The sequence below is a fragment of the Enhydra lutris genome, unplaced genomic scaffold (genome assembly GCF_002288905.1).
Source record: "Enhydra lutris kenyoni isolate GAN:26980312 unplaced genomic scaffold, ASM228890v2 scaffoldscaffold29, whole genome shotgun sequence".
Classification (NCBI taxonomy): Eukaryota; Metazoa; Chordata; class Mammalia; order Carnivora; family Mustelidae; genus Enhydra; species Enhydra lutris.
Genome location: NW_019154113.1, coordinates 5,589,423 through 5,603,076, shown reverse-complemented (window position 1 = coordinate 5,603,076; position 13,654 = coordinate 5,589,423). Strand labels below are relative to the sequence as shown.

General features: G+C 34.7%; 1 protein-coding gene across 1 annotated transcript in view; it reads left to right on the top strand.

The window, feature by feature from the left end:
• The window catches only part of LOC111152562 (myocyte enhancer factor 2A), a 156,144-nt gene that overhangs the window by 112,386 nt on the left and 30,104 nt on the right, over positions 1 to 13,654 (top strand). The window contains exon 5 of the mRNA XM_022511039.1: positions 11,532 to 11,663. Coding sequence (XP_022366747.1) covers positions 11,532 to 11,663 — 132 coding nt within the window. The remainder of the gene's footprint in view (positions 1 to 11,531; positions 11,664 to 13,654) is intronic.

Here is a 13,654-nt window from a genome sequence, read left to right as displayed (position 1 = left end):
TAGTCTTAATTGTGAAGTTTACCACAGAAGAACTCCAAATCCAGATGGCTTCATAAGCAAGGACTAACAGATTTTTTAAGGAAGAAATAATGCCAGTATTTCTAAACTCTTTCAGAGAACAGAAAAAGAAGAAACACTCTTTTCTCCATTATATGCGCTAGCCCAACTTTGATAGCAAAACCAGCAAGGAGAGTTCAAAGAAGAAAAATCAGAAGTCAGCCCCACTGAACATAAATGCAGAACTCCTAAACAAAATATTAGTCCACTCCTTTGAGTTCACATCTTTTTTAGTGGAGACACTTAACTTGTTTTCACTTTGATCTGTTTTCTGTACTGCTTGGGCATGCATATAGACTCTGTCAGCCTCCCTTTGGGAGTAGCCATGTGACCAAATTGGCCAATGGAATTTGAGTAGAAGTGACACATGCTGCTTCCAGGCCTGATCTTTCAAATACCTCCCACATGATCTTCATACTGTCTCTTCCCTGTTTGCCTGCCAGGTGCAGATAATCCAGATGGGCACTCTTGAGGTCTTGTGCGTGGAAGCACAAGATAAATGAATCTGGGCTCTGAATAATCTCATGCAAGCCTCTGAGATAAGAAACATCCTCATATGGTTTTTTATGAATAGGAAACTTCATTGTGTTAGACCACTGAGAGTGTTTTGTTCATTAAAGCATCTCATGTTACTTATGCTAACTAATACAGAAATTAAATCCAGCAGTATATGAAAGGGACAGTTTATCATGACTACATTGGATTGCTCACAGGAATGCAGGGTTGATTTAACAGAGTTATCCCATCATTGTGGAATGGAACTCTCAATAGGTATATATCTCTGCCACCAAATCAATCAATCAATCAATAAAATAATCTTTTTATACAGTCAAGGAAATGCCAGTCGAAAGAATTCAACAACTGATTCTGAAATAAAGGGAAAATGAGGGGGAAAAGAAGACATCCTGAAGAATACCAGTGTGAGAGAGTTGCTCTATATTGTGACTAATTTTAAAGCTGTAGTAATGAAGATACTATGACAATGCACAAATACTGATTTCCAAACATAGCAGTGAAGTAATAGCTTAGAAACCGAACCATGTGTGCATAAATGGAGGTATCTATAATCATAGGGGAAAGAAAAAATTCTTTAATAGTGCTGGGACAATTAGATACATAGGAAACCATGAAGGGAGTCTACCTCATATCTTACATAAAATCTATCTCCAGGAAGATTATAGACTTAGATGCAGAAGGCAAAATAGAAAGCTTTTAGAAGATGATAATAGGAGATTATTTTCGTGATTTTGAGGTAGGGAAGGATTTATTGAAGACATAAAAACAATAAAGGAAAAATTGGTAAATTTGACTTTGTTAAAATTAAGAAACTGTTTTTATCTGAAGGCAGTTTTTTTTTTAAAAACCACAGAATGGAAAAAGATTTTTATAATGCATAAAATTAGTAAAGGACTTATGTTGATTTCAAATTTTAAAAATGACAGTAAATAAGAAAAAGATGAATAACCCAATTGAAAATTTGGAAAGTACTTGACCAGACACTTAGAAAAAAAATTCAGAGAGCCAGTAGGTATGAAATGTGCTTCATTTCCTTAGTAATCAGGGAAATGCAAATCAACTCCTCATTGCAGGTAGAAATGTACTTCGATACAATTATAGTTGACCCTTGAACAGCTCTACAGTTGGGAAAACAGCACCCTGTGCAGTTGAAAAATCCATGTTTGACTTTTGACTCCCCCTAAACTTAGCTGCTTACCAGAAGCCTTACCAGTAACATAAATAGTCAACACACATTTTGCAAGTTATATGTGTTACATACTGTATCCTGATAGTAAAGTCAGCTGGAGAAGAGAAAATGTTATTAAAACTCTTAAGGAAGAAAAAAATACACTTACTGTATTATACTGTATTTATTGGGAAAAACATCTGGGTAGGTCTGCACAGTTTAAACCTGTGTTGTTCAAAGATAAAAAGTACTTTAAAAAATATTTTGACATTATCTAGTAGAAGACAGATAAGAGCCACATATTTTATGAACTTAGCAATTCCATTCCCAAGAATATACCCTAGAGAAGTGTGTGTAGATATGGAGTAGGTTATGTTTACAAAAATGTTCATAGCACCATTTTCATTTTAATAATGGCCAAAAAACTGAAGCAACTCCAATATCTGCAGTAGAATGAATAAAGTTTTTCCCTATACAATGAGTTACAATATTCAGTGAAAATGAACAAACTAGATCTGTATGCAACCCTAAGGATGAATCTAATAAACATAATGTATAATAAAAGAGACAAGACAGAATTACACATCACATTTACTTCATTCACATAATATTTAAAAGTAAGCCAAAGGATATACGTATGCATATATGTGGTAAACCAGAAAGCTTCATCATCACAGAGGTAGGATGGTCTTTCCTGGAGAGGGCAGAGAGGAGAGTTGTGTGATTGAGGGAGATATATAGGTTACAGTCCTAGTCTGTGTTTTGATTTGGTTTGATTACTAGTAATCATTTTATAATTGTTGAATTTAATAAATTTTGATGGCCTTTCTTTGTGAATTTTTCAGTTTTAAAAAATTAAATGTTTTTATGCATTTTCAGAGTGTTTAGGAAGAATATGAGGTGTCTTTAATTAGCAACAGTTATTAAAAATGAGGAAAAGGAGAACTTTGCCTATTTAAAATAACCCTATTTAGTTTGAGTTCCTGGGAACTTAAGACATGTTATTCCTTTATTTTACAAGTAGTCATATCTTGTGCTAGATCTGATTATCCATTCATCCAGTATTTATGGAGCATTTACTGCTCAGGTGCTTGACAGAAATGAGATTCAGGTTGGGTGGTGATATTATAGATCGATTAATTAGCTCCTTGTGCATTTAAAAAATCATGCATATATACCTACTGAGTACTTTTAGTTCCATAGTTTTGCTTCTGAGTACTGTGATTCTCTTAGCTTGTAATGGAATTTGGCATTTGCAGAATTGAGCATACATTAAAGAACATTTCAGTTCTTTGTAGGCAGTTGCTAAAAACACAGTCTTGTCAGGTGTGGGCTCTGGTAAACACTCAGACAGTATAGATTCCTGAGTCTAAAACTTTGTAGCATAACTCAAAATTATAGAAAATGCCAGCCCCCTGGGATTTTTTTTTTTTTTAAGATTTTATTTATTTACTTGTCAGAGAGAGTGAGCGAGCGAGTGAGCACAGGCAGGCAGAGTGGCAGGCAGAGGCAGAGGGAGAAGCAGGCTCCCTGCTGAGCAAGGAGCCTCAATGTGGGACTCGAACCCAGAATGCTGGGGTGGTGACCTGAGCCGAAGGCAGCCGCTTAACCGACTGAGCCACCCAGGCGTCCCCCCCGACCCCGCCCCGCTTTGGGAATTTTATCAGTTCTTATTTCAGACTTACTGGAGTTTAAATATTTAAATTTATTTACAGTGAAAAATATCATGAGTACTAGATTTCTTTATTAAAAAACAAAATATTATGGTAACGTGATTGTATGTATATGTATTTATATATATCTATACATACATGCGTATATGTAATTTCCATGGAGAATAAGCGTATCTAAAATTTTAAATACATTATTTTTTGCTGATAAGAGTATGTAAGCTAAAAAAAGCTGTTTAAAATGGACCACCTTTTGTATACAATCCATTTTGAAATATGTTTGCTTTTTTAAGTTTATTGTCTAAAAGAAAACTTGGATATACTTGGGGAAAAAAGTATAAACAGCATTGTTTCTGCCTTGAGTTTCTTTTCCCTGTCTCCTTTCCACCATTTCCTTATCCTTTCCATCTCCACTGTCACTAGCAGATTTAATAATATAGGCTAGAAAATGAAGTACAAGACCTGCCCAGAAGTGCTATATACCCAGAATTCTGTATATGCTTCCTTGAACTTGAAAGATAAGGTCGGTCATGCTTTATAAGTAGAACAATACAGCACTTTAAGGATCTTTGTTGGTATATGTACCATTATTTGAATCAATTATCTTTGGCTAGAAACAGTAAGCACTGCTCAGGCATCTTACTTCCAGGTTTGGGATTCTTTCTGAGCTCAGAGTAGTGGGGGCACCAGTCAGACTTGTTTTGGGAGTTATAGGACTTAGATAAGAGACCACTAATATATGACCTAAAGGATTATGATAGTTTTCTTCATCAAGGTTCTTTGATTATAAGAACTAGAAATCCATTTAAAGTAACTCAAGCTAAAGAAGAATTTATCATTTTTTTTAAAAGGTATTTATTTGAAAGAGCGAGCACAAGCAGGGAAGAGGGGCAGAAGGAGAGGGAGAAGAAGGCTCCCTGTTGAGCAGAGAGCCTGCTGCAGGGCTCGATCCTAGGACCTCAAGACCATGACCTGAGTCAAAGGCAGATGTTTAATTGACCACGCCACGCAGATACCCCTAAAGGAGAATTTATTGGGAGGATACAGTCACGTGGCACCCAGGGCAGGAAGGAATACCTGGTGTTCTAAAGGCTTGACACCAGGAGCTCCATCTCAAGGTCTGCATGGTGTGTCATCTCTGCCACCAACCCTGGTTTGCTGGATGACTCTGGCGAAGGCTTTATGTAAAAATAATTGATGTTCTGGGTCCTTTTCCAGTTAACCATTTTTATAATCAGAGTATAATTTCCAAATTTAAAAAAAGCTTCATTTATCTTTGTCTCAGTGGGAGAAAAGGGTTGGTGAGCTGTGGGACCTCTGTCTTAGTGCTAATAAGATTTTTTAAAAAAAACTGGGTTGGTTCTCTATAGATGGTATGAATTTTTCTACTCTAGAAAAGTATGATTTTTGTTTTTCAGGTTACCAAGTTTGTATTCCAACCTCTGGGCTCAAAATAAGATCCAGAATCAAAACCTTTGGTTGGTAAAGATTATACACACACAGTGTAAGAGATGTCCTCTTGCACTACCAGTTTTATTCTTTACTATCCAAAAGCCCACTGGGGCATCTCCTAGCAGCTTTCAGAATATAAGCTGTTGTAAGTTAAATACATGTATGAATTTAAGAAATTATACCTATGAAATTATATTTTTTCTCGTAGTTCAAAAGTAGCCAAATACAACAATTTCTGTGGATCCGTCTGGTACAAACTAATATCTTTAGATTGCCTTATTATGTATTTTAACAAATTCATAACTTTATGTTTTAGAAGACTATTCTAAAGTAACTTTCACAGCATCTTGATCTTGTTCTTTACCTTTTTTTTTTAGTCTGGCAAGTTTTAATAAATATTTTATGTTTGTCTACCACCTTGTCTAGATTCAGAAAAATGTAAAGCAATCTAGACTTCAGTCTTTGACTTGAAAGTTCACATATTAGTTGAGGGTACATTAGATAGGTAAATACAAGGTAGTATAAATAAATGAATGTTCTATTGAGTAAGTGCTCTTAGAATTTTGGCGTAGGGAAGTAGTAGGGGCAAAGTTTCATGGAAGATGGGATTCAAACGATACCACAGGCCACAGTGCGCTATAAAACAGTCCTACAGAAAAGAGGGCAGGGTTTTAAACAAGTGAGCCAGTAAGTAGGAGCTAGGCTGTTAGTGACTTGCAGTTAGGCTAAGGAATTTTGGTTCTGTATTCTGTATCTGTTATTTCAAAAGAAGGATGTAAGATATGTAAAACAGTCTCTCGCGGTTTAGGAAGAAAATAATAGAAATTCTATTTTACTCTAAAATGTGCTTATTAATATTAAAAAGATTAATTTATGCCTATAAATTGCAAAATGTATGCATATCTTGGGGGCTGTGCATAAAATATGTGTCTGGATGGGGTAGCTAATCTAAGTCTTAGAGACTGCTGCTTTAGATTCTAGAAAAGCATCAAAGATTTAAAACAGGTGTGATAAATACAAAGTGGTATTGAGGAGACGTAACTCTAACAAGTTACGGGACAGATTAGAAAAGAGAGAAAAGTAACAGGGTATATTATAAGCATCTAGACATAAAGCAGCACAGGCCTGTGTTGAAAATGGTGGCAGTGGAAATAACTATAATCTATAAAACTTGGTGTTCCCTGTGAATTGTGGGGGAAAAAATAAAGCATGTGCAGCAAGATTGCTTGTTGTGTAGACTGGAAAAGATTAAGTCTGAAGAGGGGATCTGTTTAATGAAAGATAATGAGTTCCATTGAAATAGAGTAGCCAGATATCCAAATGAAAATGTGCAACAGGCAGTTGAGACTATAGGTCTTCCAAATGTTAGGTTAGGTGTGAAAGAAAGCATAATCATTACTCTTATAACTATAGGATGAACAGGCATCAAAGATTTTATTTAATGAATGAGTACACCAGTAAGATGTTACAGCCAGTTCAAAGAACTCAAAATATCATGTAATAGTGGTTAAAGAATGCTGAAGTGAATTTACAAATGCAAGAAAACGGGTCAGTATCCACAAGGTGATAATCAGTGACATCCCACAGGAAACAATTTCTATGAACAGGAGTTATTTGCAGTTATTATTCATTTTCTGCGAGTTAATTAACATCCATCCCTACAGAGTTGTAAAATAGCTTAGTCAAAGAACAAAGGTAGATAAACCTGAATGAAAGTTCTAGCCAAGATATAATTTTCATTGTTTTTTCCTTAAATTGATGGAAATGTTTTAAATTTCAGAGCCTTCCTATTGGTAGGGTCTTTAATCAATAGATAGAAGTTTTTAAGTTCCTCTTCATTTAGTTAAAACTCATTTAATTAATACAAAAAAAAAAAAAAACCAAAACCTTCTCTTTTAAGTTTAATTTGGCCATTTCCAGCTCAGAAACTGTGGATGTGATATAGGGATCCCTTGTCCCTTGGACTTTTTTTTTTTTTTTTTTTTTAAGATTTTATTTGTTTATTTGAGAAAGCACAAGCAGGGGAAGCCTCAGGTAGACAGAGAGGGGGAGAAGCAGGCTCTCCGCTGAAGGGCTTGATCCCAGGATACTGGGATCATGACTTGAGCCAAAGGCAGACGCTTAACCAACTGAGCCACCCAGGTGCCCTTCCCTTGGAAATTCTTATAGGTAAAACACTACCCAGTCTTCTAGCAGCTCGAATTTCACCTTAGAACTCACTTGCTTCAGATGGAGAGGAACCCTGCTTCAGAAGATCGTGGGTTTGTTGTTTTAGACTGTTGTACTCTTAATACTGTGATAGGAATAGCATTTAATTTATGAATTATCACAAGAATTAAGGATTATTCTTTTATTTCTTGAAGAAGAATACTGAAAGGTTACAAGCCTTCTCTGATCATCTCTCCTTAATTTTTGATACTATAATAAATTAACACAAATCACTAATCAGTTAACCAATTATTTTCAAAAAGCTTAGCAGCACATTAGTTTTTTCTTTTAAAAACCAATGCTTAGTCCATACTAAATCCTAACAAGAATTACTGGGAAGCTCCTTTGAGTTTACATTTACTGTGAATCATAAGTCAAGGGTAGTTTTATTCTACTGTTAAACATTACTCTTCAAAAGTAAAATCATGACTCTCAAATCTAAAATGAACATGAATCAAAGACTTTAACTCGGGCACCTGGGTGGCTCAGTGGGTTAAAGCCTCTGCCTTCAACTCAGGTCATGATCTCAGAGTCCTGGGATCGAGCCCCACATCGGGCTCTCTGCTCAGCATGGAGCCTGCTTCCTCCTCTCTCTCTGCCTGCTTCTCTGCCTGCTTGTGATCTCCGTCTGTCAAATAAATAAATAAAATTAAAAAAAAAAAAAAAGACTTTAACTCATGGGCACCTGAGTGCTCAGTCTGTTAAGCATCCAGCTCTTGGTTTGGGCTCACGTCAAGATCGCGGGGGTCCTGCGATCACCCTGCATTGGCCTCGGCACTCAGTGCCGAGGCCACTTGAGAATTCTGTCCCTCTGCTCCTCTCCCCCACTCACACACACACTCTCTCTGATCTTAAAAAAAAAAAAAAAAAAAAAAAAAAAGATTTTAACTCATTAGTGACTAAGGAAACTGGAAAAAAAATATTACAAGTGGTTAATAGATAAATCCTAAGATTAGACAAATACATAAGCCCATCAAGAAGGCAAAATAAATTTTCTTCATAGGTGCAAAAAAATAAAAGACCTGACCTCTTCCACAGTAGGGACAGAAGTCAGTTGAACCACCAGCAGACAAAATTTATTTGCATGTCTACAGACATTAATTATTTCCATTATTATCAGTTTGAACAAATTAACTTCTGTCTCTACAGAGTTGTTAAATAGCTCAAAGGCACAAGCCCCATAGAATCGGATGACATGGAAGGATGTGCCCTAAACAATACATAGTTTTCCATAAAGACACTTAGGAGGGTTTTTTTTTTTTTTTTTTTTTTTTTTTGGGATCCATTTAAAAAGCTTTCAGAATCTGTCCTTAGATAACTAATGCTGAAGGTAAATATAAACTAAGGACGTTGACTATTTAAAATCTGCATTTTATACTGTATGTTAAAGTATTCAGAAAGTACCTGACCGAATTGGCCCAAAATATAAAAAGAAGTGCCATTAAAATCATAATACAGTTTACATCTATTGTGAGGAGTAGAAATGTTTGTTTTTTAAAGGTGTTTAGCTAACCCTCCAAAAATAAAATTTCTTTTATAGAAACGCACTGATGAAAATTATATGTGCATTCATTTTAGGATTTCATTTAAGTAATCTTTGCAGTTGGAATCATTAGACATGTTTAGAACACTGGTACAAAACACTGAACAGGTTGTATCAAGTTAGCTTAAATTAATAACTTAATTATTTAAGAAAAGCAATGTCAGTCAACTTACATAATACATACCCGTGAAACTTGAAAGTATTTTGGCACAATTGAACTTTCCCCTTAAGTTTGCCATAATGTCACTGAAAACTGTCAGTTGATGTACAATAGCAAAGTACTTTTTATGAAGTACCATTTACTTCAGAATGGACCATAATAGTCAACCGTAATAGCCATAGACCATGCACTGTGCTAGTACTCTTAAGGAATACACTTAAAAACAGATTCCTCAAATTGGTAGCCTTTCAGACTGTTTTCTTCGTTGACCAAGTGTTTTTATTGTGGCTAACCTGAAGCACGTGAAAAAACTGAAGCTAGCCTGTTTCTTATATGCCTCACCTAGGCTTGTTAATAGATGACAGCATTCCATGTGTTAGTACCTGTGACACAGGAGAGACTTTTACTATTAAGCTATGTGGTAACGATAAGACAGAAAAAGTCTTTTTATGGTAGTTGGGTCCTCACAACAACTCTTCGTGTTCTGGTGATAAGAAGACGCAAGTTGGGTATCCAGTAGAGGTACATGAGCTTGTTATCTCCAGAGCTGATAGAGCCTCTTGAATTCCCTCACAATGACAGGAACCCCATCTGAAGTGAAGGCTTGCAGAGCTGGAGATACCAGAGCACTATTCTTCATGAGTGCAAGTAGGGTTAACCCTGTTGTTGTAGAATAAAACTTTCTGTGTAATTACTTAAAAAGGCCATATTCTTTTTCTTCAGTAATTTGAAAGGACTTCAAAGAGGCACATACTTGATGGTCGCTATTAGTGAAAGCATGACTATGAATTTCCTAATCTTAAGATGCGTGAATATGATGGGAAAATATCTGGAGGTTTCAGGCTAGAATAAGTCAACAAGTTCATGGTGAAATCTTCGTGTAGGCACTTACTATATTTGTTTTGTTTCTAGGGCTGTGTAGGTTATAAGAGTTCACTGTGTTCCAATATTCTGAGTGTTAACGTCTTCATTGCTGATAGCAACTTGCAGAGCTTTGGCAAGCAGAACTTGCTACAGTGAGCGGGGGAGAATACATGTCTCCATCCCTTAGTTCTAAATAACAGGACCTTTTATGGCTAAGTACACATAAAAGTTCATGTGATTAGTTAGGTCCATAGAACGTAGAGCCGTGGGGCCAGTGTTGGGGAAGTACATGTAGTGTTTGCTCTATGCTTATGTTTAGTGATTATGTTACGGTGGGGGTTTCAGGGACTATATGTGGGATTCCTAGTGCGTGCTAAGTAATTGGAGAAGTTAACATATCAGCACTTAGGATTTCTTATGATTCTGTAAACACGAAAAAATCAAATTGACTAAAGTGATTTTAAAATAATTTGACTTCAGAGAAACTAAGAAAAAAATTCTATCTTAACCTGTTGTGTGTTTACATTCTTTCAGTGCTTATAAAATAAGCATTCATAATTGTAAATCATATTTTAAAGGATACCAAGGTTACTATGAATTAATTAAAAGTACATCTTAAATCTAATTTAAATAATCATTAACAAGTAAATTAACAATAAATTAACATAGTACTAATTTATTGATCAAACTTTGTTTCCCAATTAAATAAATTTCGTCAGTTTACTTGGAAAATTTTTACTTCCAAAAACTTCACAGTGGTTGACTAGAGAATCAGCCAGTCTCAAAGCTATTTAAAGTGTTGAACTCTGTAATTCTACTTTAAAAAAACACCCATTGGGGTTTTTAAAAATTTAGACATTCTGGAAATAAATTAGTATTCCACAGATTGTCAAGCCCTTGCTTGTAAAGCTACTCTTTTAAATATTGGACAAGTCATTTCATGGTGACTTTAGTGAAAAAAATTAAAAATCAGAAAACCAACTGTTCATTATATTTTTACCTCAAAATAAGAAGAAAAAGTGAACATATTGTCTAAGAGATACTTTCATGACACAGAGTTTTCCAGAAAGTCAGTTCAGTGGATTAGGTCAACCCATGAAGGAGCTCTGTAGGAAGAGGTAGCCAAGGGGGTGAAAGATACATGCTGTTTAACATATTATTACAAACTTAAAAGTAAGTAGACGGGGGAACATTTCATTAGTGGGGTGTTTTTTTTGTTTGTTTGTTTTATAGAACTTCAAAATAAATTTGTTGCAATCTTACACCAATAGATGTTCAGTGTCACTAATAAAGTCACTAATAATATGTATATTCTACATAGAAAAGAGTCATAGCTGTCATATGTAAATAAGTATTTGAGTTTTTATGCCTCTAAGTTTTGTAGGAAAATGATAGTATTTAAGAACAAATTAGGAATGAAGTTACTGAGATAGGATGCTAATTCTTTCTGGTGGCTAGGATAAACTCAGGCGGAAAGCAGTTTCAGTAGATGAAGTTGCTGAAATGTTCATTTTGTAAAGGTACGATGATAGCTTCTCAGAGCATCATTTTGATACATTTCTGTGTCAGTTTGCACACTGATTGGCCCTATCAGATGTGTTGATCAGGCTGTAATCAGATCCGTGAGTAATTTAGTATTCTCTAGGAAGTTTGGGAAGAAAGAATCCAAACAAGTAAACATTCCTTTTTTTCCTTAATGTGTACTGGGAGCGTTAATTTTGCTTATATCTAAGGTTTACTTTATTTGGAGGATTAGAGTACATTTGTGATCATTTAAAAATCATTTCAGCGGCTCTTGTAATAATTCATTCAGTCTGTGCTCTCTTAATAAATTTTACAAAACTCATGGCAAGTTAGTATCATTTGTGTGTGAATTTTCCAATTGTATTTCAGACTTTAAGAAAGAAAGGCCTTAATGGTTGTGAGAGCCCTGATGCTGACGATTACTTTGAGCACAGTCCACTCTCGGAGGACAGATTCAGCAAACTAAATGAAGATAGTGATTTTATTTTCAAACGAGGCCCTGTAAGTACTTTTACTTTACCTCTACTTTTTATTTGTTGATCCTTTTTGTTAACTTCATTATATAGGCTCTGAACAAGAAGGAACACAGAGGGTGCGACAGCCCAGACCCTGATACTTCCTATGTGCTAACTCCACATACAGAAGAAAAATATAAAAAAATTAATGAGGAATTTGATAATATGATGCGGAATCATAAAATCGCAGTGAGTACTAAAGTATGGTTTGTGCTTTTATCTTGTGCATGAAGACATTGGCTACGCATCCTGTTTATTTTCTTAGTGGGTGATGATGCCGATAAGTAGGAGGGGAAGAAATTTCGTTAGGGTTTTTTTTGTTTGCTTGTTTTACAGAACTTCAAAATAAATTTGTTGGAGTCTTATAATAATACATGTTCAGTGTCTTAAACAAGGAAGTGAAGAGAAGGCATCCTAATCTAAGTTCTACTTACTGTCTCCTATACCTTTGGACAGGGCACATAAATCCCTCTCAGATGCCAATTTTTTCATCTGTAAAGTGAATGAGCTGGCTTACATAATTTTTAAGGTCCCTTCTAGCTCTAAATTTCCATGATCATAAATATAAAGGGTGCATATAAGATTTCCCTTTCCCTCTCATGACTTAAAAAACATTACATGTACGTAAGTAGATCTTGAGACTATAAAATATAAAGTGGTTAGATTAACTACAAAATTTGATGTTTCAGGATTATTTTTAATTATTTTGTATAGTTGCTATAATAGTAGTAGCTTACTCTTTGGTTCTTTGTAAATGTCCCAAAACTATTCCGCAAAATACCTCCAAACTTTTCTTTTCTTTTACTATGGGTATTGAGGAAGAGAGCCTTGGCTTGATAGTAATTTAAGGAAGCAATGTTTTTAAACTGGTTGCAAAACAAATACTTGGTTTAAAATTTTCCTATGCTCATACATCTATCCATCATGAAAACCAGTAGTTTTTTGAGTTATCCTTTTTTGATAGTTCTTCAAAGAGTTCTCACGGGGAGCTCATTGACAAGAGCTGCTTAAAACAGCTATTTTGGATCTGATTTTCTAATGCTGCATCTGTATTGTAGGCTTCAGGGAACAAATTGGTTCTGATGCTGATATTTATCTCATTGTCAGAGTTAATTCTCTTAAAAACTATGCCTTGAAGTATACATCATGGATTATCTCTCCAAAGGAGTCCTTTACTGTAAGAAGCTCATGAAAAATAGATTTAAGGAAGTATTTTTGTGCTAATACCTTTATTATTCTTAAAAAATAAATAAATAAAATAAAATCCCCTCTGACCTCACATGGATGCTGGTGACTTTGTAGTAAATGTTAAGCTGCAAAATATTGTGTAAATAAAATTGCTTTACCTTTGAAAAAAATTTTTATCATGTAGCCATTGTTTTATGTCAGTTAATGAATGATAATTTTCTTTCTGAAATAATCTATTGAATAGAGAACATAAACTATATTCTTCCAACTTTGAATTAGCAGTGTTACCACTCTTTGCAATCACTTTTAAAATATGGGGAGAAGAAAGCTTTCTTCTTTCTCTATAATGGAGATGTTATAAAGAGAACTGTTATTTTCATGGTTAACAAGTATATTATATTTGGTCTATGGAGGAAATACAAGAAGAAATGACAAATACTATTTTAAGGGGGTGTGGAATACTTAGGAGGGAAGTAAGATAGCATTTATAATTATAACTTAATCTTCATATAATTTAAAGATAGGTTTTCAGTGGTTAATTTTATTGTTTAGATGGTTTCTTTGCATTTCATCACACTCAGATTGCATTGTGTTGTATATATGACTTGATTTTTTTTTGTTTTGTCCATTAAGAATGTCAGTCAATTAAATCAAACCAGGGCTGATTTATAATGTCCCACATTTCGTGTATTAAATTTATAATTTGTGTACATATTTTCTCCTTTTGTTAAATTTGTAATCTCTCAATAGAAATGTAATGTTACTAAACCGGTTTGGATTATTAAAGTG